Genomic DNA, 27,181 nt, shown 5'->3' on the forward strand with positions numbered 1-27,181 from the left:
CAATGAGATATCTAGCATCTGTCAGAATGGCCATTATCAAAAAGAATACAAATAACAAATGCTGGCGAGGATGTGGAGTAAAGGAGCCCTTTTACGGTTAGTGGGAAGGTAAATCACCACAGTGGAAAGCAGTATGGAGGTTTCTCAAAAGACCAAAAATAGAACTACCATATGATCCAGCTATTCCACTCTGGGTATATATCCAAAGAAAATAAAGATACTAATTTGAATAAATACATGCACCCCAACATTCATAGCAGCATTATTTACAATTGCCAAGATATGGAAGCAACCTAAGTGTCCATCAACAGATGAATGGATAATGAAGATGTGGGGTGTATGTCTGTGTGTGTGTATATGTGTGTGTGTATATAATACATATATATTATATTTATTGATTTATATGTGCGTCAGTGTACGTGTGCTCAGTTGCTTAGTCGTGTCCAAGTCTTTGCGACTCCATGGACTGTAGCACACCAGGTTCCTCTGTCCATGGGATTTTCCAAGCAAAAATACTGGAGTGACTGGCCACTTCCTTCTCCAGAGAATTTTCCCTGGCTGGCCACTTCCTTCTCCAGAGAATTTTCCCAACTCAGAGATCGAACCCATGTCTCTTGTGTCTCCTGCATTGGCAGGTAGATTCTTTATTACTAGCACCACCTGTGAAGCCATATATATACATATATACACACACACACACACACACACACACACACACACACACACACACACATATATATATTTTGCCATTTGCAGCAACATGGATGTACTTGGGCTTTGCAGGTGGTGCTAGTGGTAATGAACCCAATTGCCAGTGCAGAAGATACAAAAGATGCAGGTTTGATCCTTGGGTAGGGAAGATCCCCTGGAGGAGGGCATGGCAACCGCTTCAATATTCTTGTCTAGAGAATCCCATGGAAAGAGGACCTGGCAGGCTACGGTCCATATGGTTTTAAAGAGTTGGACACAACTGAAGCAACTTAGCAGCGGCAGGATGTATTATGGTAAAGCTTTATGGGCATTATGCTAAGTGAAATAAGTCAGAAAGAGACAAATACTGCATGATATCACTTATATGTGAGATCTAAAAAATGCAACTAATTAGTGAATATAATAAAAAAAGGAAACAGCCTCACAGATACAGAGAACAAATTAAGGGTTACCAGTGATGAGAGTGGGGAGGGGCAATGTAGGGGTGGGAGGTACAAACTCTTGGGTGTAAGATAGGTCCAGGGATGCATTGCACAAAAAAGGGAATATAATCAACATTTTGTAATAACTGTAAATTGAAAGTAATGTTTAAACATTACATACAAAATTAATAAACAAAACCAAAATTTTAAAAGTACAAGTCCTTTCAACTTCTATTATAAAATTGAGATTTATTTCCAAAGAAAGAGTATCAAAGCAAAAATATCAGAGATACAGAAACCAAAAACTGCAAATGTTAAGTAAGTACACATCTGTGTCTGCATATGCACATGATCTCAAAGAACAAGAGCCGCCAGGAGATAAAACTTGGAAGAACTGCTGTACTTGGAACACTCCATGGCTTGAGAAGAGAAGCAAAAAATATATCATAAATGAGGTAAAATTTACTTACGATGGCTTTAAAATTGAGGACTTCACCCTTGAGAGCAAAAGTCATCGTAGTACCTCCTATTCCATTCTTAGGTCTTGAAATTAATAGCAGTGAAGCTTCAGCAGGATGGAGGAAGCGACTGGTAAATTTCAGAGTGATAGTAATTTGGTTTCTATTTAACAAAAGATAAGAAAAAACTACTGTAATAAAAAAAGACAACAAGCATCTATTCAGTGAAGATCATATACCAAGTACACATACCCTGCAAAATACTTACTTCTACAATAAAATTAAAGATTGTTGAAGATTTTAGAAAGCCTATAATCTAGTTATTGCTGTCAGTCAAAACATATTGATCCAGTCTGTAAAACCTAAAGTTAACTTCCAAATGCATATATTATCTACCGAGTATTTGATTTTCTAAGAGTTAGCCATTGGAAATCATGTATGCATGCATTTTTTATGTGAATTTTATAGGACATTCTGGGCTACTGGTTAGGCACATTCTTAGTTACATCAATGACTTTTGATTACATGGAGGAAAAAATGAGAAAGACAAATTCAAAAAAAAATACTTCAAACTGTGGTTGAAAATAAAATTCAAATCTCAAATCAAAATAACAGCATAATGTGTACCTGTGGTGGGTTCATTTTGATATTTTGCAAAACTAATACAATTTTGTAAAGTTTAAAAATAAAATAAACTTAAAAACAAAAACAAAATAATAGCATATAAGTACCATGACTTTTATTTGAAAGACAAAATTAAAGGAAAGAATAAAGAAAACATGTATCTCCTTTAATCTTCAACTTTCTAGTTTCAGATCAGATCAGATCAGATCAGTCACTCAGTCGTGTCTGACTCTTTGCGACCCTATGAATCACAGCACGCCAGGCCTCCCTGTCCATCACCAACTCCCGGAGTTCACTGAGACTCACGTCCATCGAGTCAGTGATGCCATCCAGCCATCTCATCCTCTGTCGTCCCCTTCTCCTCCTGCCCCCAATCCCTCCCAGCATCAGAATCTTTTCCAATGAGTCAACTCTTCGCATGAGGTGGCCAAAGTACTGGAGTTTCAGCTTTAGCATCATTCCTTCCAAAGAAATCCCAGGGCTGATCTCCTTCACAATGGACTGGTTGGATCTCCTTGCAGTCCGAGGGACTCTCAACAGTCTTCTCCAACACCACAGTTCAAAAGCATCAATTCTTTGGCGCTCAGCCTTCTTCACAGTCCAACTCTCACATCCATACATGACCACAGGAAAAACCATAGCCTTGACTAGATGGACCTTTGTTGGCAAAGGAATGTCTCTGCTTTTGAATATGCTATCTAGGTTGGTCATAACTTTCCTTCCAAGGAGTAAGCGTCTTTTAATTTCATGGCTACAGTCACCATCTGCAGTGATTTTGGAGCCCCCAAAAATAAAGTCTGACACTGTTTCCACTGTTTCCCCATCTATTTCCCATGAAGTGGTGGGACCGGATGCCATGATCTTCGTTTTCTAAATGTTGAGCTTTAAGCCAACTTTTTCACTCTCCACTTTCACTTTCATCAAGAGGCTTTTGAGTTCCTCTTCACTTTCTGTCATAAGGGTGGTGTCATCTGCATATCTGAGATTATTGATATTTCTCCATGCAGTCTTGATTCCAGCTTGTGTTTCTTCCAGTCCAGCGTTTCTCATGATGTACTGTGCATATAAGTTAAATAAGCAGGGTGACAATATACAGCCTTGACGAACTCCTTTTCCTATTTGGAACCAGTCTGTTGTTCCATGTCCAGTTCTAACTGTTGCTTCCTGACCTGCATACAAATTTCAAAAGAGGCAGGTCAGGTGGTCTGGTATTCCCATCTCTTGAAGAATTGTCCACAGTTTATTGTGATCCACACAGTCAAAGGCTTTGGCATAGTCAATAAAGCAGAAATAGATGTTTTTCTGGAACTCTCTTGCTTTTTCCATGATCCAGCGGATGTTGGCAATTTGATCTCTGGTTCCTCTGCCTTTTCTAAAACCAGCTTAAACCACAGTAAAACAGTTAAAGAATCTATGGATTTGGAAACTTTATTTCCCAGTTTTTAGGGAATGACTAAGCCATGGCACCCTGGCAATCTTGCATAACTGCACAGGCCACACATATGCAAAGTTTAACTGCAGTGGCTATAAGTGTTGCCAGAAAGTTCTGTGATCCTCCCATAACATGAGAGCATGGAGTTTCAGGAAAAACTGCGACAAGAACATTTCTCATTTGCCTCTCTATCTTCGCTGAGAGGCTGTCAGCAGACAGTTTCCCATTGACTCTGCGTAGCCCCCTCCAGCATAGAGTTACAGGCTAGAAAACTGCTTAACTGCAGCATGAAACAAACTGACTGTCAGCAACTGGTGTCCTCCCATGCATGGTGCAGTCTTCTGGTCCCTTTTGTTTTGGCATCACTCAGCATAAGGGGCATGGAGATCTGCCTCTCTGGTAACTTTTGCTTTCACTGTTTAAGTAAGTAATGAGATCTCCGAATGAAAAATGGGCTCAATGTTTCTTTACTGGCTGAATCTTTCTGCCTTACCTTTCCACAGCTGTAGGTGGTAAACCTTGGAGACTTTTATCTTTGCTTTTCCTCTGACTTTTAGCATAGTTAGCACTATACATCATATCACAGTTATTCTTTGCACAAACTATCACCTGTCATTTTCCCTTAGGATACACACAGTTGGCAACAGAAATGGCAATAGCTTCTCTCAGCATTAAACTATGGCTTAACTTCCCCAGAATCTTTGAAGAATCTCTTTTGAATAGGCGAGCTTAGGGTGCAGCATAGAGTAAAGTGAATGGAGGACTTTTAAAATCAATTGAAATATTCTCAAAATTGATTTTTAGGGAAAATTACAACTCAGAACTAGCAGGAATGGGAGAATTTTATTCAGATATAATATCACTAATCTCAACTACTGCAAAAGGACATTTTCATGACTATTATAAAAAACTCATGTACTTAAATTTAACTGAAAAGAGAATATTTGACCTTGACATCTTTTTCTGGGTGTTTTTCAAACTCTGTGTTAGGATGCCTGTGATTTAGGATTTTTGTAGATATTCACAAATTCATTAGTAGATAAAGCCATACGTTCAAATAAAATTTATAATGTTTCAGACTTTGTTTTAGGTTTGGGGGATAATTAGAAAAAAAAAAACAAAAAAACACACTATTCCTGAACTCCTGGATCTTTCATTTTATATGACATGGCAGACATTAATTATGTCATAATAAAATAAATGTGAAAACAAAGTATGTATGTGCTATGAAGTGATATAAGGGCATGTAATAGAGAGTGTGATACAGTCTGAAGGGTCAGAGGAAGTGATATGTTAGGTAGGATATGGAGGATGAGAGTGAGTTAGGTAGGATTTGCATGGGATGAAAGAAGGCATCCAAGCACTCTAGTATGAGGACTTCTGACGATTTTAAATAATCTATCAAAGGCCAATGGTGTTGAAGCTTAGAGAGCAAAGGTGTTAGTGACACAAGATGTGGTTAAGAGCCAGCCATGAAAGGCCATGTGGGCTATGTTGAGATATTTGGTCTATATCACAATGGTGATGGGAAGCTACTAGAATATTTTAAGCCAAAGAGTTGGAGAAGGCAATGGCACCCCACTCCAGTACACTTGCCTGGAAAATCCCATGGACAGAGGAGCCTGGTAGGCTACAGTCCATGGGGTTGCGAAGAGTCGGACATGACTGAATGACTTCGCTTTCACTTTTAACTTCCATGTGTTGGAGAAAGAAAAGGCAACTCACTCCAGTATTCTTGCCTGGAGAATCCCAGGGATGGGGGAGCCTGGCGGGCTGCCATCTATGGGGTTGCACAGAGCCGGACATGACTGAAGTGACTTAGCAGCAGCAGCAGCAGCAAGCCAAAGAGTAACATGACCAAATTTACATTAAAAACATTATTGCTAGTCTCATATAAAGGATGGACTGCAGAGAATCCTTTTAGGAATAGATTGTAGCAGGCCAGGTTAAAGGTGATCATTTCAGTTCAGTTGCTCAGTTGTGTCTGATTCTTTGCAACCCCATGAACTGCAGCACACCAGGCCTCCCTGTCCATCACCAACTCCTGGAGTTTACGCAAACTCATGTCCATTGAATTGGTGATGCCATCCAACCATCTCATCCTCTGTCATGCCCTTCTCCTCCTGCCCTCAATTGTTCCCAGCATCAGCATTTTTTCAAATGGGTCAGCTCTTCGCATCAGGTGACCAAAGTACTGGAGTTTCAGCTTGAACATTGGTCCTTCCAATGAACACCCAGGAAAGATCTCCTTTAGGATAGACTGGTGGGATCTCCTTGCAGTCCAAGGGACTCTCAAGAGTATTCTCCAACACCATAGTTCAAAAGCATCAATTCTTCGGCACTCAGCTTTCTTTATAGTCCAACTCTCACATCCATACATGACTACTGGAAAAACCATAGCCTTGACTCGATGGATCTTTGCTGGCAAAGTAATGTCTCTGCTTTTTAATATGCTGTCTAGGTTGGTCATACCTTTCCTTCCAAGGAGTAAGCATCTTTTAATTTCATGGCCACAATCACCATCTGCAGTGATTTTGGAGCCCCCCAAAATAAAGTTTCCACTGTTTCCCCATCTATTTCCCATGAAGTGATGGGACCGATGCCATGATTTGAGTTTTCTGAATGTGGAGCTTTAAGCCAACTTTTTCACTCTCCTCTTTCACTTTCATCAAGAAGCTCTTTAGTTCTTCTTTGCTTTCTGCCATAAGAGTGGTGTCATCTGCATATCTGAAGCTATTGATATTTCTCCCAGCAATCCCACTTATTCTTCTTCCAGCCCAGCGTTTCTCATTATATACTCTGCATAAAAGTTAAATAAGCACAGTGACAATATACAGCAGTGACATAATCCTTTTCCTATTCGGAACCAGTCTGTTGTTCCATGTCCAGTTCTAACTGTTGCTTCCTGACCTGCATAGAGGTTTCTCAAGAGGCAGGTCAGGTGGTCTGGTATTCCCATCTCTTGAAGAATTGTCCACAGTTTATTGTGATCCACATAGTCAAAGGCTTTGGCATAGTCAATAAAGCAGAAATAGATGCTCTTTCTGGAACTCTCTTGCTTTTTTGATGATCCAGCAGATGTTGGCAATTTGGTCTCTGGTTCCTCTGCCTTTTCTAAACCCAGCTTGAACATCAGGAAGTTCACGGTTCATGTACTGCTGAAGCCTGGATTGGAGAATTTTGAGCATTACTTTACTAGCATATGAGATGAGTGCAATTGTGCAGTAGTTTGTGCATTCTTTGGCATTGCCTTTCTTAGGGATTGGCATGAAAACTGACCTTTTCCAGTCCTGTGGCCACTGCTGAGTTTTCCAAATTTGCTGACATATTGAGTGCAGCACTTTCACAGCATCATCTTTTAGGATTTGAAATAGCTCAACTGGATCTCCATCAGCTCCACTAGCTTTGTTCGTAGTGATGCTTCCAAGGCCCACTTGACTTTACATTCCAGGATGTCTGGCTCTAGGTGAGTGATCACACCATCGTGATTATCTGGGTCATGAAGATCTGTTTTGTACAGTTCTTCTGTGTATTCTTGTCACCTGTTATTAATATCTTCTGCTTCTGTTAGGTCCATACCATTTCTGTCCTTTATTGAGCCCATCTTTGCATGAAATGTTCCCTTGGTATCTCTAGTTTTCTTGAAGAGACCTCTAGTCTTTCCCATTCTATTGTTTTCCTCTCTTTGCATTGATGACTGAGGAAGGCTTTCTTATCTCTCCTTGTTATTCTTTGGAACTCTGCATTCAAATGGGTATATCTTTCCTTTTCTCCCTTGCTTTTTGCTTCTATTCCTTTCATAGCTATTTGTAAGGCCTCCTCAGACAGCCATTTTGCTTTTTTACATTTCTTTATCTTGGGGATGGTCTTGATCCCTGTCTCCTCTAAAATGTCATGAACCTCTGTCCATAGTTCATCAGGCACTCTATCTATCAGATCCAGTCCCTTAAATCTATTTCTCACTTCCACTGTATAATCATAAAGGATTTGATTTAGGTCATACCTGAATGGTCTAGTGGTTTTCCCTACTTTCTTCAATTTAAGTCTGAATTTGGCAATAAGGAGTTCATGATCTGAGCCATAGTCAGCTCCGGATCTTGTTTTTGCTTACTGTATAGACCTTCTCCATCTTTGACTGCAAAGAATACAATCAATCTGATTTCAGTGTTGGCCATCTGGTGATGTCCATGTATAGAGTCTTCTCTTGTGTTGTTGGAAGAGGGTGTTTGCTGTGACCAGTGTGTTCATGCTCTTGGCAAAACTCTATTAGCCTTTGCCCTGCTGCATTCTGTACTCCAAGGCCAAATTTGCCTGTTATTCCAGGTGTTTCTTGACTTCCTACTTTTGCATTCCAGTCCCCTCTAATGAAAAGGACATCTTTTTTGGGTGTTAGTTCTAAAAGGCCTGGTAGGTCGTCATAGAACCATTCAACTGTTCAACTTTTTAAAGGTACATTAGATTAGCTTGAAAGATGTAGATAAAGGAAAGGATGCCAAATTTAAGATATACTGTGTAAAATCAGTAAGCCTAGGTAATGGATTGGCTCTCTGTGGAAGATGATGAAAAAAGGAGTTCAAGAATGACCATAACCTATGGGACTTCCATGGTGGTCCAGTGGATAAGAATCTGCATTGCAATGCAGGGAATGCAGGCTCAATTCCTGGTCAGGGAACTAAGACTGTACATGTCATGGAGCAACTGTCTGCATGCTGCAACTACTAAGCCCATGTGCCCTAGAGCCTGTGCTCCTCAATAAAAGAGGCCACCACAATGAGAAGCCTGTGCACCACAACTTAGAGAGTAGCTCCTGCTCGCTGCAAGAGAAAGCTGTAGAGAAAGCTCAGGCACCACAACAAAGACCCAGCACAGTCAAAAATAAATAAATAAAAAGAATGATCATAATCTAAATACCATGCACTTAGTAAATAAATTTATGGAACTATACTTAACTTTTATGAAGCATTTACAAATATAGTATCCTTTTTGTGAAGCCCATGGCTGGTTGTAGAACCATCAAGATTTTGAGCTTGTCTTGAGTATAGATATTCCTTTTATAAAGTTTGTAGACATATTTAAGCATGTAAATGACCAGGGCCTTCCTAAGTGTGTTAGAAAGTTCAGAATCAAGTTGGTTGTTGATTTCAGGTATATGTCTTAGGTCTCCAGACATGTGTATCATAATTATGGACTTTATCTTAATTGTCTTACCATTTATTTTATTTTTCTTCCAATTGCCTCCCCCTCATTTAAAAAAAAAAGTCTCCTTGATATTACATGTACCTCATCAACTACTTCAACTTGGCTTTTGGAAGAGATGGGGAATAAATATATGACACATCAATGTCAGTGCCCAGATGGCTCAATGAGAATAATGAGGAAAAAAGAAACAGAATGGTTTTCTAAAAGTATACTTTCACTTTTATGATAGTCACTGTATGATTATAGCTAAATAAAGTCATCAAGTTAGATGCAGAAATGTTTGCTTATATGCTGGTATAGCCATTTAATCTTTTCTATATAAATTATATCTCAGGGAATTTAAATCCACAACTGGCAGAAAAAACTATTATTAATCATGATTTAGACAGATTCTAAATAGGATGTGGTACAACATAGATAATTATGTAATATATGATAATGATAAACCTACAGATTTTTTAAATAAAATATTTTCTGTACCCTCTGTATAAAAACCGAAGCTTTGAAATTAGTCTAGCTAAAAAGTTATTTTAAAAAACACCTAAAAATGGCATTGAAACCTACAAACTGAAATGCACCTGCAGAAGTGAATATCTGGTTTTCATATACATTGTGAATGAAGCATTACATTTTCTGTTTCATTTTCCCCCATTTTCCTCTCATTTTATACACACATGATAAATAAAACAACTATCAAATTATATCCTTATTATGCATTTGCTTGTGTGACACTCTGCCAGATTATAAACTTTTGTGAGTAGTTTTGATATATTTTCATCTATGAATCATAGTACTTCAAATTTAGAGGAGGGATGCAAATACTTACTGTCTGCTTCCTACAAGTCCCAGTTACAGTACTAGGTGTTGCCCCTATATAACTACATTTATTACTGAACACTATAGGCAAATATTCTGATCTCCATTTTCCAAATAAGAAAAATCAAGCTTGATATAAAATCTGTATGTGTCACTATTTAAGCCCAGTATTTAATTGTTAAATGACATGATAAAAGGGTTCTAGGCCACACTGACATCTGAAACTCAGATTCACTCTCTTTCTCTAAGATAAACCTCATTAAGATTAAAATAAAGTTTTTTTTAAGCTACTAGTTGAAGGAAACCATTGATGAGAATCAGCATAGAGGCTAATAAAAGAAACAAAGCTGCCTATAGACTCATGGAGAAGCCATTTCCAGAAATACCTATGTAAATGGAGGGCAAAATGAGTTTCAGACAACCTTACTCTTCCAAAGGTCAGTGTATGATATCAGGCAACCAGACATAAAAGCAAAATTGCTTTTACCCTAAAATGAAGTTGGCCAATTGACAAACGTGTCCATATACAGAATCACAATTTACTTTTCTATTGCCATATTATTACATATAAATGAATAAACAAGTATCACAAGTCATTATAATAAATCCTTCAACATGAAACACGAGACCAAGATAAAAAAACATACCAAATGATTTCAACGAAAATAAAAATAATATAGGTAATAGATGAGAACATAAAAGTCAGAATGTAAAAGTCAGAGACATTTATGAAGATATTGTAACTCCAATTTAACAGTGGGATGCTATGAAATAGATACCCAATGAAAAACAAAGTATTCTTACATATATATATATATATATATATATATATATATATATATATGGAATTATCTATCTACCTACCTACCTATTTGTCTATCTCCTAAAGGAAACAGTTAGAAATGAAGGCATGTTGATCAAGAGAGAAAAAACAGTGAGCTGAAAAATGAGTGATGAGATAGGATACATAGAGAATCCAGTCAACAGCATCCAAGAACCAAAGGCTGGAAAATGAGAACAGAGAAAATGGAGAAGAGAAAATGATGAAAAGTAATTTAAGTGAATTTTCCAAAGCTTATTAAAAAAAAAACAACCTCATAATTAAAGGACTCACTGTGCTCCCAGTCAGTGAATAAAAGATCCTTTTTGATTCATTCTGGAACAATATCAGAACACAATGGAAGATCCTAAAAATGTCCAGGGGTGTAGGAAAGCAGAATTATAGTAGAAATTACAGTATCACAAAAACTGAATACTATGAGGCAAGTGGAACAATTATCTCAACCTATAAGGAAAAACTCTTTCATCTTAGAAAAATACATGATGCAAAATTTAAATCAAGTGTAAGGATAGTCAAAAAACATGCTTAAAAATCAAAAATTTGGCAAATTTACCTCTCCTATACTTTTTATTAGACGGTTTCATAAAGGAAGTTTTTTTTTAGTAAAGAAGTGAGTACACTAAGAAAGAGAAATATAGTTTCTATCCAAAGAGAAATATAGAGTGTCCAATACTGACAGCTTTTCAGTAGGTCTGGAAAGCAATCAGTCCAAATAAGAACAAAAGGTAACATGCTCTAGAATGTGATACACTTGAAGGAAAGGTTTTACATATTTCTTTAGAATTTATTAATTTTTCTCAACTTAAAAGGGAGTCAAAGATACTTTGTATCTACTAATGGTATACAAGGGAAATATTTACAAAACACATTTTTAGTCTTGGAACAGTAATGAATAAAAGATAAAAATAGTGATGTTTAGTGGGAGGGTGATACATCTAGAGGGGTAAGTAAGCAACATCATCAAATATTTTGTCAATATTATGCCATATGTCAAGACACTATTTCTGAGATTGATAAAACAAAAATATTGGCAGGATATACAGATTATTTATATTTACGGAGGTAACCATTGGAAGAATTAAAATTAGACACAGCTGAAAGAGTTAAAAGTAGGCACTCAAGAAGTGCATCTCTAGAGATGGGAATATCAGGCGAGAAGGACTTCTTTGCATGTTAAACTTCCCTGCATAGTTGAATTGTTAAAGCAGGTGCAAGTTAAATTTTGATTTAAAAAGATAAAGAAATTGACAACAAGAATATATGTACCTGTCAAATATGGTCAAAATATTGATGCAATTATATGTTATGGATCTGTAGGATTTCTTACAAACAGTTAAAGCTGTATTTTCTTTGAATGCCAAGGGCTTTGTATGAATATGATATACACAAACACACACACACGGTATGTACAGGTGTCAGTTAAAAAGAGTCTTAACTCTGGGTTTAGATTGGCTGGTTTTGAATCTCTATTTCACAATTTAAGAACAGGGAAAATTGGGTAAGTAATTTAATGTCTTTATGCCCAATGTCTTCTTTTGTAAAAGGAGGACACTAATATGGTTGCCAGGATGATTAGATATGAAAAGGTACTCAAAGTGTATATTTTATAGGTTTTGTACATAGCAAATATTTAACAGATATTAAGTACTTTAACATTTGCATTTATAATGCATTTATTTTGTAAATATTTAATTATGCATATACTATTCATATAAAAATACTAGAAAGAAATCAACTAATAAATACGTTTATCAGATGGAATTCTAGGTAATTTTTGTGTTTTTTTAAATACTTTTCTGTAACAAATTTTCAGCAATGGAGGCATACAGATTTCATATTTATATTCATATTTATATGAAAACTATAAATGCTAATTAAACTAACAAGACATATGGTCTTGGGAATTCCATAGCAGTTCAGTGGTGATTTCACTGTTTTGACCTAAGTTTGATCCCTCGTCAGGGAATGAGGATACTGTAAGCTGTATAGCAAAGCCAAAAAAAATGGTCTTAACCTAAAACATCATAGGTCTACTGTGGTTGTTTGAAAGAATTTTCACATAATGAGAGCTTTGAAACATTGGAACAGGCTATTAGGTTTATGAAAGAACAAAGGGTGCGGTAGGGTGGGGACCTTAATTCTTTTCACTTATTATTCACTTATTTGAAGAAGGGAGTGATAACCCACTCCATTATTCTTGCCTGGAGAATCCCATGGACAGAGGAGCCTGGTGGGCTACAGTCAATGGGGTTGCAAGAGTCGGACACGACTTAGCGACCAAACCACCACCACTGCTCACTTATTAGCATCCTATTTGCAGGGCAGAGAATAGATCTCAATGATCAAAGTATTGAGGGAAGACAAATGGTACTTGGATAATGTCCAAAAGAACTACTATTACTAACATTGTGTTTTATAACAGATATATAAGAAGTATAATTTGGAAGATGAGTGGGATGTTTTTACAAGCAGCTTTATTCTGGGATTTGATTTATAATATAGATACAGGTAAGTGGAGAAATGTTTTTCTCATATTTAATTCAAATTGGATGTAGTCCCAATGATGAATAGTCATATTTTATAAATTATATACTCCTTTAGCATGGAGCAGCAACTCAAGAAAACTAACAGGGGCTGATGACATCAGCCAAGGGCAGTATAGCAACTGGATTTCTTTGCATTTTAATACAGTTAAAACTGGCTCCCCGTTCCAATTATTTCTGTGTTTAACACACTAGAATAAAGACTATAATGTGAAAAATAATTCAAGTTAATATATAGTTCAAAAACCAAAAAGATAACCAAAAGGATAATTAGTAGTTATAATCTGTTGCTTTGCACAAGGAAAAAAATAATTGAATATAAAGGCAATGACTAAAATTCAGGACTGGTTAAAGTCCATTAGCGGTTATTATATTTGTCAACCCCTGTGATACTGATACAGCTATTCTCACATCATCCTAGTATTATATTAATATAATAAGAGTATCTGCCATCATTAACACTTATCGGCATATGAATTAGGATTTGTTGATCCAAGAGGAGTCATATATTATGCTCATTTAATTTCTTAAGACTATTCTCTGAGTTTCATTTGTTCCTTATTTTGGGGAATGGACTAGTAGTAGAAACATTAAACAAGTATCATGTGAATAGAATCAAGTAAAAATGAGACTTTTCAGACTTTCACCACAATGTGGGAGAGTGTATGCATGTCTGCATACAACAAACATTGATATACAATGATTATAAAGGGAGAGAAAAAAATGACAACACTGGGGGTATCTTTGAGGTAAAATTACTAGCTTTTACTTTTATTTTTCTTCATATTTTCATAGTTTCTAAATTTTTTACAATGAGCAGATAGTGCTTCTATAATTAGAAACAACTATATATTTAGCACACACTGGTTCCAATTTCCTATAGGAAACAGAATTGTAGTACATAAAGAACTTTAAAGAGTTATTTTCTATGGACCATATGCATACAAAATAAACTAAAATAAACACATACATATAAAGCAGCTCCTTTATATTGTTAGAATTGTTTTCATAAAATTGTTGAGAAATCTCACTAACATATAAATAATTTGTCTATATCAGCAATGGTGATCTTTTCATTACATACACGTAGCTATTAAAAATAAATCCAGACCATTCTTTTGTAATTATAATGCACATTAAATCTCTAGTGTTGATGTATTCAATGAAGCAAAATTAAAATAAAAAAACAACACACTTACTTTGCAGAAATTGTCACAGTGTTCCCTGCTTGGGAGAGGGAAAAGTCACTGGCATCTCTTCCGACAATTGTAGCACTGTAAACTAAGCTTTTCACGCTTGGATTTTTCAGTTGAATCTATGTTGAAGAAGAGAGTATAAATGAGATCATGAATTTTAAAGATATAGAACTTAATATTTCTTATTTTTTTTCTAATTTTATTTTATTTTTAAACTTTATATAATTGTATTAGTTTTGTCAAATATCAAAATGAATCCGCCACAGGTATACATGTGTTCCCCATCCCGAACCCTCCTCCCTCCTCCCTCCCCATTTTTATCAAAGAGAATCATATATTTTTATCATGAAAATACTTACCCTAGTGTAGTAGCTGGAAGAAAGCAGTTTGTATTTAAAGACTCTGTGTGTGTGTGTGTGTGTGTGTGTGTGTGTGTCTTCTTTTCTTCAGAAGTAGGCAAAGAGAAGACACTATCAGACAAGGAAATGACAGATGTAAAAACACCTGATCATCAAAGATGTGAAATCCAAAGTTAGCAACTTGGATTTTAATCTCATTGCAAAGGGAAACCTTTAAAGAATTTTAAACAGATTCCAATTTACAAAAGGTTACTCTGGCTGCTCAGTGTGGAAAGTGTTATAAGGAGTAGAATCAGAAATCCAGGCTGAAAACAATGGTGGCCTCATCTAGAAGTGGTAGTAGAGTTAGGGGTTGGCTTCCCCTTCCTTCCTGATGTCAAGATACAGAGAATATTTGAGAATGAGCTACTTCATTTTTAGAGAGCATTTCATGAGAAATGTGAGTATATAAGTATTTATGCAGAATACAATGGGGATTTTAAAATATACACATTAGAAAGACACAAAGTTATAGAAAGTATAGACCCAGAGGAAAGAAAATATCTGAGAGAGGTGGATGTTTGGCCAAATTAGAGTACAGAAAGGGCAATGGCACTTAGGCAGGAACTATGTAAGGAACTATAGTCATAGTTCAGGAACATAGTCAGAGATAGAATATGGCAGACATCTGTTGAAAGATTAAATTAACTACTTTTATATTTCAATAAGAACTTTTGTAACCAGCAGGACAAACATGTTAAGTTTCTACCCTCAGTTTACCCCTAAATTTGGGGCTTTCATGTTGATAACCTGCTTACGGATCTCAGTAACAATGGAGGCAAGACTACTCTAGTGTCCTATTTTTGTATGTATGTATGTGTGCATTTAAAGTATTAACTAACAGATCTAGTGATTTTAAGTCACAGGGAGCTAATTTCCATTTTCTGGAAGGAAATGTTGAAAATAATAGTAGATTCACTATGAACTATTATTGGTTTATAGTCCTGGAACTTACATAATCATCCTTGAGATCTTAAGGTAGCTACTCATTCTTGTTATGTCACTCTGCTTATTTAGCTTCTATGCAGAGTACATCATGAGAAACACTGGGCTGGAGGAAGCACAAGCTGGAATCAAGATTGCCGGGAGAAATATCAATAACCTCAGATATGCAGATGACACCACCCTTATGGCAGAAAGTGAAGAACTACAGAGCCTCTTGATGAAAGTGAAAGAGGAGAGTGAAAAGTTGGCTTAAGACTCAACATTCAGAAAACTAAGATCATGGCATCTGGTCCCATTACTTCATGGCAAATAGATGGGGAAACAGTGGAAACAGTGGCTGACTTTATTATTTTTGGGCTCGAAAATCACTGCAGATGGTGACTGAAACCATGAAATTAAAAGACACTAGCTCCTTGGAAGAAAAGTTATGACCAACCTAGACAACATATTAAAAAGCAGAGACATTACTTTGTCAACAAATGTCCATCTAGTCAAAGCTTTAGTTTTTCCAGTAGTCATGTATGGATATATAGAAAGTATAGACCCAGAGGAAAGAAAATATCTGAGAGAGGTGGATGTTTGGCCAAATTAGAGTACAGAAAGGGCAATGGCACTTAGGCAGGAACTATAGTTGGATTATAAAGATGCTTTTGAACTGTGGTGTTGGAGAAGACTCTTGAGAGTCCCTTGTACTGCACGAGATCTAACCAGTCCATCCTAAAGGGAAACAGTTCTGAATATTTTGGAAGGACTGATGCTGAAGCTGAAACTCCAATATTTTCGCCACCTGATGGGAAGAACTGACTCATTTGAAAAGACCCTGATGCTGGGAAAGATTGATGGCGGGAGGAGAAGGGGACGACAGAGGATGAGATGGTTGGATGGCATCACCGGCTCAATGGACATGAGTTTGAGTAAGCTCTGGGAGTTTGTGATGGACAGGGAGGCCTGGTGTGCTGCAGTCCATGGGGTCGCAAAGAGTCGGACATGGCTGAGCGACTGAACTGAACTGATACAACAAATATATAATATAATAATCACATATATATATATATACCACATATATGACATACACACATATATATACATACAAACATGTATATATAAATACATTTATATAAAAATAAGTAAATAAATGATGCAAAAATATTGGGCCCATCTGTGGTCAGATTATTCCACCCAACTCAAGAATTTCATGTAGGGGTCATGTTAATGGTAGGGAGAAGAAAAAGCTGATCAAGGAAAGAAACCAAGCTTAGACTCTCAATTCTCCTTTTGCAATGATAGCTATTATTTAACTATTGTGTTTCTGTGTAAATTTTGTTTCAGAAAGGAAAAAAAAATAGTTCAATTACTTTTAAAAGTATCTCAGAAAATCACTGAACTTGACATTTTTTCACCGATCGTTGTATTGTTTCATGGTCCCAGTATTCTGTTTCTATTTGTGATATATAGCTACAAAATATACTTTTTCAATTATAGTAGCCATTTCTCGAGATTTTTCTTTATACTGGGAGGTCAAAAAAGTTGACAACAATGACATTTCACTACTTAGGTACTGCCATTTATAGTGTTGATGCATATGGGCGAACTACGCCATAGATTCTCAGCAATTTCCAGATCAGTGATTTTCTTGAATGAAATTTAGAATCAAAGCTTGTTGTAATTGATGTTCTATTTTGCATTTTTATTCAATTTTTATTGTTTCCTTCAAAAGATGTTCCTTACATTTCTGAAAAATAAAAGCTCTATGTACAATCTCATCTATAAGCTTAAAGTGAGAATATTATTCCCAATAAGGAGTTAAATATGAAAAGAAATTGTTTCCATTTTAATGATTTAATCTGATTTTTAACATCACAAATAGAATCTATGTTGACAAATTAGGTTTTTCAACATAATCAAATGATATAAAGAAATTCAAACATGTACAGAATTAGAAAACCATTGATAATACTCAAATGAATTAAATCACTGTTTAAATCTAATTCAGACCCCTCCTATTTTCTGCAGGCTTAAGCAAAGCATTTATAACTTTTTAGAAATTAAAGTCCACTCCACTGTAATTATAGCTCTAGGCCAGTTAGTACACAAGGCCCTTAAATATCATCACACTTAGTGAATTACTGTAGTGAATACTGTTGAAAAAGTTCTCTGAAGAGTTTCTTATTTCTTTTTCCAACAAAAACAGGAATAAATTTTTTAAAAAATAAGATCATATATCAATGTTTGCTAATAGAAAATCAGGAGGAATGGCTTTCCTTTTCCTAAATTGAGCTCTTTACACTGAGACAAGTATCTGAGTTTTTTCTGCTTTTTAACTGAATCCTTATTAACCATCACTCATACAGTCAGAGAGTACATTGTTATTTTCTCAAAAAGGATACATCTACAAATCACCAGGACATAACTTTTGAAGACCACATATGGACATGTTTTGCATTGAAAGTATAAAATGAACACACCCCACCCCCTACCTCCAAACTGGGAAGATCTCCTAGGGGACGAAATGGAAATCTATTCCAGTATTCTTGCCAGAAAAATCCTATGGAGAGAGGAGCCTGGAGGGCTACAGTCCATGGGGTTGCAAGAGTCACACATGACTGAGTGACTAAACAACAACAACAAAAACTTAATGTGAAGAGGAATACATAAAACAGCCTGAGGAAAAGGAATAGAAATGATCTGACCAAAGAGATAAATTAACTTTTGTACACAGTAAGATTCTAACAGCCTATACTGTGCAGAGAAAGAAAAAAGGAGATTTCATGAAATGTTCAACCATGAAACTAATAGAAGGAAGTGTCTTGGACAAATATAAGAAATAAAACTATATGTTAGAAAATATTTCACAAGTATTCATATGAAACATATTGTTTGAAAACCACAGTTAGGTTGATGATCCCTGGCAATATGTTTCTCAATCAAAGAAAACACTCGCAAAACATGGACATGTTTATATAGATTCGTTATGGTCACAGGACTTAAAATTTCATTTTCAATTTTTCCTACATATTAAAAAAAAATCACTGTTATGCAATTAGTAGCTCCAGCATATATACAATCTTTTAGTCTGAACTGAACTGAACTGGCATTAATGGTGACCCTGATCAGGAATGCTTTCATTATTACTTCCCTTTCCATATCCTTATTTTGAACACAATCCATCTGGATACGTGCATGCTGTTCTCAGTTGCTCAGCTGTTTCCGACTCTTTGTGACCCCATGGACTGTAGTCTGCCAGGCTCGTCTGTCCGTGGGATTTTCCAAGCAAGAATACTGGTCTGGGTTGCCATTTCCTCCTGCAGGGGATCTTCAAGATCCAGACAGACCTGTGTCTCTTATGTCTCCTGCATTGGTAGGCGGATTCATTACTACTGTGCCACCTAGGAAACCCATCCTTACTTGAACAAAATCCGTCTGGATGTGTAAGGTTCCCTAAAGGAATGCCACGCATACTCTGATACATTTCTACTTATATCATGAAGTTCTCTTGTACATGAAATGGATCTCGACTTTCCTAAAAGATTTGCCCTTCAAAGTGCTTAACTTTCATTTTCTATCTCCCCATTCCATTCTTCAGATGAATAAAAGAACCATTAGTTCATTGCAAGTAGTGATTACTATTAAGGAAAAAACCTCCCTTTCACTCTGCTATACCTTTGCTTTAGAAGGAAAAACATTTGTTAAGGCTTATTTTATCATACTGATACATTTGTTCATTTTGGGTTGGGAGAGAAATATCTAAAACCCACATAAGTGTTTAATTCCACATATATTTTGATCTCAAAGATACCCTTACCTCTCTAAACACTGTGTCATGTAGAGTACAATGAAAGGGCACCACTTTCTTGGGGAGATATGTAGGAAGTCTTTCATACATGTAGACACAAAACATGAGCATCAGGATTGGATTGGGATCACAGATGTCAGTAGCCTAGTTCCAAAGAAGAGAATTATAAATTACAGGATATACAAATAAAATATATTAAAAGAGCTAAAACCCAGTACATCAACCATTGAATTACTTAAAACATCTTAAAATGCTATTGATTGACAATGACACTGAAATGTTGCTATGAGCAAACAAAATATTGCTGTGAATCAGAATAGCTTGACCTATGCATTAGAGGTTGAATTAGATATATCATAAATATAAGAATGACCTCACAGCCTCAAAGACTCCATAAAAGCTAGTCAGAATAATACTAGAGGTCAGAATAATATTATGCACGAGAAATATGGACAAATGTGATTACAATATCATCCATGACTTAAAGTGTATAATGCAGTAAAAGATAATAGAAGTAGACAAACTACTGAAGTAAAAGACGGCAAGAGGTTTTTTTTAACAAAAGCCCAAAGGAAGAGGTAACACATGAGATGGCCTTGAAGAATACTTGAAGGGTTTTAAATAGGTTGGTGTCTGGAGTGAGGAAAAGGTATATCCTATCAGAAAAGTAAAGAAATCTCAGGCAAGGATATAGGGAGTATAGTATTGATTTGGGAAAGAAAAAGCACAATGTGAATCACACACAAGATCAGAAGGGACAAGTGGTAGAAGAAGACAAAGGAGTGCAACAGTCACATAGAGGAGGGTGTGGATACCAGGAAGAGGGACTTGATTTCGGAACAAGAAATAACACAAGAGCAACAATTCATGCAGATCAGGTGGGTCGGGGGGAGGTGGCTGGAGAAGTTCTTATCCTAGAACAAATCACAGTATGGCAGAAAATGTAATTACACTGATAAACGAGATAAATTAGAGATGGTTGTTGGCCAATATCTGAGATAAAATCTAGAATTATAGAGGAATAACAGCAGGGATGATCAACATGGCCAGAATGGGCACTGAGCCCAAAATGTCAAGTCAGGAGCAGAGGAGGAAGGATTATTTCTATCAGTATATGTTGTGCCTATGATCTCCTAGAAAAAGGCAGAGGTAGTGGGGAAGAATTATTCATAGCAATAAAGTACTGGGATTGGTCTGAGGCAAAGACTCAAAGACATAAAACACCACTGACACACAAGCATCTCTGTCATTGTCAGTCAACAGGGACCTCTCTGCACTTTCATAAACTGGAGATCTACTGTGATTTAATGGTGCACATTCAAGTTAGCAACTGAAAACGATCTGGGCCTGGCCTGGAAATGCAAATAGTGCCAGAACTCAGGATACCAATGGTTATCTGGAACTAAAGCACTTGACTCTGAAATCTGGCAGCAGTTATAAGAAACTACTGAGACCCCATTGATCATCTACTAGTACACATTCCCAAATATAGTCTTTCCTTCCTTTGGAAGAACAGAAAGGTTTATTCTTTCTTGTTTTGTCAATAAGCAGTAAAGCTAACCGATAAAGGTAACTGGGAAGGGGATTATTAGGGGAAAAAAGTAGAAGAAGTTGCTAGTCTTGGCAGAGTAGAAAGCTGCTAGTGAGTATGATGTGAGAAAAACTGAGACATATATCAGGACCCCAAAGTTTCTCATCAGTATTGTGACATCTCACATGTCTTCACTGAAGACAACATTAGTCAACATACACAGGATCATCATTCAACGTAAGAACAAACTACAAAATGGAATACAGAGTTTAATTTCCACAAAGTGAAGGATATATCCCTGCATGATGGGCCAGCCTCTGGGTGTGATCCAAAGAGAGCTCTCTATGGTGATGGGAAATGTATTCATTGGAGAAGGCAATGGCAACCCACTCCAGTACTCTTGCCTGGAAAATCCCATGAATGGAGGAGCCTGGTGGGCTGCAGTCCATGGGGTCGCTAAGAGTCGGACACAACTGAGCGACTTCTCTTTCACTTTTCACTTTCATGGATTGGAGGAGGAAATGGCAACCCACTCCAGTGTTCTTGCCCGGAGAATCCCAGGGACGGGGAAGCCTGGTGGGCTGCCGTCTATGGGGTCGCACAGAGTCGGACACGACTGAAGTGACTTAGCAGCAGTAGCAGTGGCAGGATACTCTGGGCCCCAAGTCTGAGGTCCGTAAAACTCTTTTGAATACTATTTTAGTGACTACAGCATAAAATATACAGGTAGCAATATAAAACTATTCCAAAAGTCCATCTTTGAAAAATATGTAATAGGGCAGTATTTTGGAAATGAAAAAAAATGTTTATCTTAACTGAAAAAATTTGATAATTAGAGTATTAGAGTGAAAAACTAGAGAAAAGATCACTCAGCTTTATGATAAAGTTCAGTGAAAATAATCTAAAGAAATCGCTTTTTAGTCAATTCTAGGCTTAAAAAGCCAAATGTCAAAATAAGTTATGTTTATTTAAAACAAGATTTTCATGTGAAATATATTTCAAAGATATAATCATTACTGTCTCTACACAGTTCTAACCTAGAAGAACTTTACTTACATTTATCCATTTGTCTCCTGATAATATTTTCCTACTGAACTAACAAAAGACAGGGAATTTTTGTAATGCCATAATAGAGGAAAATGGTGTAGTAAAAATCTAGTAAACTAAACTCACATCCTGCTACCACAAAGTACCATGATCTTTACGAAATCAACTGGCTTCCCTAGGTCTCAGTGTCTGCATCAGTAACAAGAAGAGATGAGATGGTCCTGGAGCTTCATGGTGGATTCAATTTGCTCTGATGTCAAGATATTCCAGCTTCCAAACTAGATACCAATCAAAACTAGTAGTACCCAAAGACATACCATAATCTGACACAGAACACTACTGACTGCCTTCCCAACAGCATTTTTCTCCCTTCTTTATCAATAATTCAAATTTTTGTGGCTCTTCCATTACTTTTATCAAACACTCGTTTAACTACAAGCATGAGATGCAATTATGGTCAATGATATGCAATGGGATGTATGCTGTGGGACCACTGGGAAAGTTTACCTAAAGGAAAATGAGAAGCACAAGAAGCGGTACTGTTCAACCAGACCCAAGAATAGCTGCATAATGGTGTTATGTAAGAATTTCAGTAGGAACTTTATAGTTATTAGTGCACATGCTTAAAACAAAGCCAACAGGCTAAGAAGAACTGAGCAAAGATGAATCTTTGATAATTTTGTTGATGAAATGAATAAATATCCCTATAATATTTTACTGCCTGATTCATCTTATATAAAATACAGAATTTATTTTTAAAATACTTTTATTCATGAATTGTTATTAAGACTGAAAGCATCCAAGTTGACATAAAGAAACAAAATTTTTCAGAGAAGTTAGATATCTATTCACCCTTAGCTTCCATCATTACTCAGTGAATTATATGTAGCAGAATCTAAGTATTAGCTATACCTATCTATCTATCTATATATAAATATCTCCATGTCTCTACATGAGGGAATAAAAATACATTCTATGCTGAGTTCAAATAAATTGCACAATAGCTTTGCTCTAAAAGGGAGGATATGTAATAATAGTTACATTCCAGATGCTAGGATTCCACATGATATAACACTGGCACAGAACTTATTGAACTGACTCAACAGTTGCAAAGAACGACATAATAAATAGAAAACTCAAACATTAATAAATAAGTCCAGTGGTAAGTTTCACAGTATTCAAATGTGAACCAGTGCTAATCATTAGTATTAATTCACTATGGTTAAGTTAATTTAAATGTGATTTTTTTTGAACTTTGACATTTGATGCAGTGGGTAAATTCGGGCTGATAAAAAGTTAGGGAATTGGAGCTGACTGGTAAAATCTTGGTAATTATCAGCTAAGTTAATTGCTAATTTCTCCATTCATCAAATCTTAGACATCTTCTCTACATTTTTATGTAGTAGATACTCAAATCTTAGGATCTATTTTTTGCTACACAATAAAATAAACATTTTGAGTTAATTTATCTGAGAGGGTCAAAAAGCAAAGGAGAGAATCACAATGCAAGATGAATTATATTTTCTAAACAAGGATATTTTAAGTTTCCTACAAACCCTTATCAAATTCTCAAAGGTCACCTTAAACACCAAATGCCCCATGCAACTCTTGCTGGTTCCCTTTTCAGAATGATTTCTTTCCCCTTTGATTCCCACAGTACACAGTTTCTATGTCTTCCTGGCATGCACTGGCCGCTTTGTACTGGATCTTTTCATATACAAGTCACTATTAGTCATTAACATATTTGAAGGCATGAGTGTGGTTTTACCACATCTGTATCACTTGCAGGTCTATCCAGCATATTTTATGGAGGAGATTCAATCAGTCAAACTGACAGGAACTGTAATATTTTTATTTTTTCACAATAAAGCATTTAGAGTTTATCCTTAAAAGTCTTATAAAAGAACTCTCTGACCAAAATGCCTGATTACAGTATCTCCTTATAGCTCTACCAATATAAAAGATAAATTTCAGACCTGGTACAAAGGGGTTTTAACATGTAAATGACTTTAATACAAGGAAAAAGCAAGCCATTATGAAGCATCATTTCTTTGGCAGGTGCAAGGAAGCACTTTGTACCAAGCCACGTGTGGACACTGGTATCATCAATCTCTCTGAGTCACAGAATGGAAAACTCAGAGTTTGTTGTAATGGTCCTTTTGTGTCCTTTTGTGGCTGGTCACCAGGTCTGGAAAACCTCACAATGTCTCCTCTATCAGTTTATTATTTAAGCCGCCATTAAAATGAACTGAGTAGAGAAAATATTTTGCTACTTGACCAAGTTAAATGGCATTTTTTTGGTTCTGTGTTCCCTGTCTCCAGTCCCTTTCCTTTCAGTTCATCCTCACCATTGTTGTAAGAGTAATCACATTTATTCCCATGACACCAACACAGTAAACTCCTAAATTGTTATCCTGACATCCAAGATCCCAATATATGCCTATATCTATTTTTTCAATCCCAAACTTCAACTAAGTCAGGCTATTCACATAATTTCCTTAATGTATGCCATTTGTCTACATTTTATAGTCTGCTTATGCCTCTGAATAAACACCTTTCTCTCTTACCACTACCAACTCAAATCCATTCAAGACCCAAAATAAGTCTTGCTTTCTTCACAGTCTTTGGTGGATTAATCTGGATCACACTGATCTCTTCTTTTATCTGAATTCTTATTCTATTATTTTCCTACATTGTCAATTAAATTAGTGGAATGTCATTTATTATTGAACTTGCATATATCTTGTCAATTCAATGAGTTTGTATATTCTTAGAAGTCACAAATCATTTATTATACTGCTTCATTACTCTGAAGTAACAAAGGGCTCAGAAAATGATAAGCAGATAATGTTTTTTATTGTCGCCATAGAGAACAATGAGAAAGGCCAGATGGAATTGTAACTTGGAGGTCTAAACATAATAAAAAGCTACATTGACACTGTGACTTCTACATTAATATTTATTTTAAGACTAAGGTGAAAATTTTTCTTTTTGCTACTAAATAGGAAAACAATATAACATCTATATTCATATTCAAATAATCTGTTCTTTAATTCTTAGGGCTCAGATAATATTAAGAAAGCACTGCTGTGACTTGAAAACTAGAACTACTTACTTATTATGCAGTCAGATATACATAATTATACCCATTAAAAAGTATCCAGTAGATTTCTATGAAGTCATAGTTCAATTTTCACATTTTAGCAATATTCCATGAAAAGACTGTTTCAATTTAGAGTTAAAATATATGAACAAAGGAATATTATAAAGGAGTCAATTAACATTTTTCCAAAGAAGATGTAAAATGGCCAACAGATATGTAAAAGCCTGTTTAACATCACTAACCACCAGGGAAATGTAAATCAAAGTCACAAGGAGACATCACCTCACACCTGTTAGAACGGCTATTATTGAAAAGACAAGAGATGTCAAAGGTTGGTAAGGGTGTGGAGAAAACGGATCACGTGCACACTGTTGATGGGAATGGGAACTGGTGCAGCCACTATGGAAAACAGTATGTTGGTTCCCCCCCAAAAATTAAAAATAGAACTACTATGTGGTCTGGCAATCCCACTTCTGGGTATATATCCAAAGGAAATAAAATCAGTTACATCACAGCTATCTCTTATTCTACATACAACTGCACTATTATTCACAAAAGCCAAAAAATAGGATCAACGTAAGTATCTCTCGACGGATGAATGGATAAATAAAGTGTGGTATATTCTTACAATGGAATAGTATTTAACAATAAAAAAGAAGGAAATCCTGCCACTTGTGACAATATGAATGAACCTGGAGGACATTATGATACCTGAAGCAAGCCAGACACACAAAGATAAATATTTGTATGATTTCAACTATGAGTGAAGTGAGTGAAGTCGCTCAGTCGCGTCTGACTCTTTGCAACCCCATGGACTGTAGTCTATCAGGCTCCTCCGTCCATGATATTTTCCAGGCATAGTACTGGAGTGGGTTGCCATTTCCTTCTCCAGGGTATCTTCCTGACCCAGGGATCGAACCCGGATCTCCCTCATTGTAGACAGACGCTTTACCATCTAAGGCACCAGGGAAGTCCTTAGATTTCAACTATATGTGGAATTAAAAAGGCATGCTCAAAGAACCAGAGAATTAAATGGTAGTAGCCAGGGGATGGAGATAGGGGAAATGGGCAGATGCTAGTCAAAGGGTACAAATCATTATTTACAGGATGACTGACTTCTGGGGAGGTAGTATAAAGTATGGTCATTATAGTTAGTGATATATTGGACTGTGTACTTGAAATTTGCTAAGAGAGTAGATCTTAAGCATTCTCATCACAAAAAACAGGTAACTATGCCTGGTGGGCTACAGTCTATAGGGTTGCAAAGAGTTGGACACGACTGAAGCAATTTAGCACACAACATGTGTGAGATGGTTGATACTGATGTGTTTATTCACTTGATTATGATAATCATTTCACATGGTAAACATATATTAAATTATCACCCTGTACATCCTAAAAAATAGCATTGTACAAGCTAAGTATACACAGGTTTTATTTACCAATCATACCTTAAAAAATTGGAAAAAATAAGGAATTAATAAAATATTTATAGAATATGTGATTTTAAGGCACCCACCTGTATATCCATGTCAAAGCCAATTTCATGAAGAACATTCACAACAATCAGGCAATTGTGGAGATACTGTTCAGAACTTTTTGGTTGTGTGTACATGTTTATGAAATGAGACTCAATCTGAAAAAGATAATCAAATTTTTTATTAATAGAATAAAAATAACTGCTTTTTAATTGTTCTCTGTAGTTCAGTAAACAATCATTTCAATACTAACATTAATCAATAGGTTATTATAATCAAAATAAAAGAATAAATAAAAAGGGAATGCTAGCCATTCAGATGTAGGTTCAATTCAGTTCAGTTCAGTCACTCAGTCGTGTCCAACTCTTTGTGACCCCATGGACTGCAGCACGCCAGGCTTCCCTGTCCATCACCAACTCCCAGAGTTTACTCAAACTCATGTCCATTGAGTCAGTGATGCCATCCAACCATCTCATCCTCTGTTGTCCCCTTCTCCTCCCATCTTCAATCTTTCCCAGCATCAGGGTCTTTTCAAAAGAGTCAGTTCTTCCCATCAGGTGGCCAAAGTATTGTATGATATAAAATTAAAACATTTAACAGAATCAGGTTGCAGAAAATGTTTCAAATTTTAATTTCTAAGTTAT

General features: G+C 36.2%; 1 protein-coding gene across 4 annotated transcripts in view; it reads right to left on the reverse strand.

Annotated features, from left to right (window-relative positions):
• CFAP47 (cilia and flagella associated protein 47) overlaps positions 1-27,181 on the reverse strand; it is a 562,308-nt gene that overhangs the window by 313,398 nt on the left and 221,729 nt on the right. For all 4 annotated transcript variants that reach the window (XM_070784977.1, XM_070784976.1, XM_070784975.1 and 1 more), the window contains 4 exons: positions 26,579-26,695; positions 19,388-19,522; positions 14,246-14,361; positions 1,604-1,754 (listed from right to left, as the gene is read on the reverse strand). In XM_070784977.1, coding sequence (XP_070641078.1) covers positions 1,604-1,754; positions 14,246-14,361; positions 19,388-19,522; positions 26,579-26,695 — 519 coding nt within the window. The remainder of the gene's footprint in view (positions 1-1,603; positions 1,755-14,245; positions 14,362-19,387; positions 19,523-26,578; positions 26,696-27,181) is intronic.

Source organism: Bos indicus, chromosome X, assembly GCF_029378745.1.
Source record: "Bos indicus isolate NIAB-ARS_2022 breed Sahiwal x Tharparkar chromosome X, NIAB-ARS_B.indTharparkar_mat_pri_1.0, whole genome shotgun sequence".
In the NCBI taxonomy this organism is placed as follows: domain Eukaryota; kingdom Metazoa; phylum Chordata; class Mammalia; order Artiodactyla; family Bovidae; genus Bos; species Bos indicus.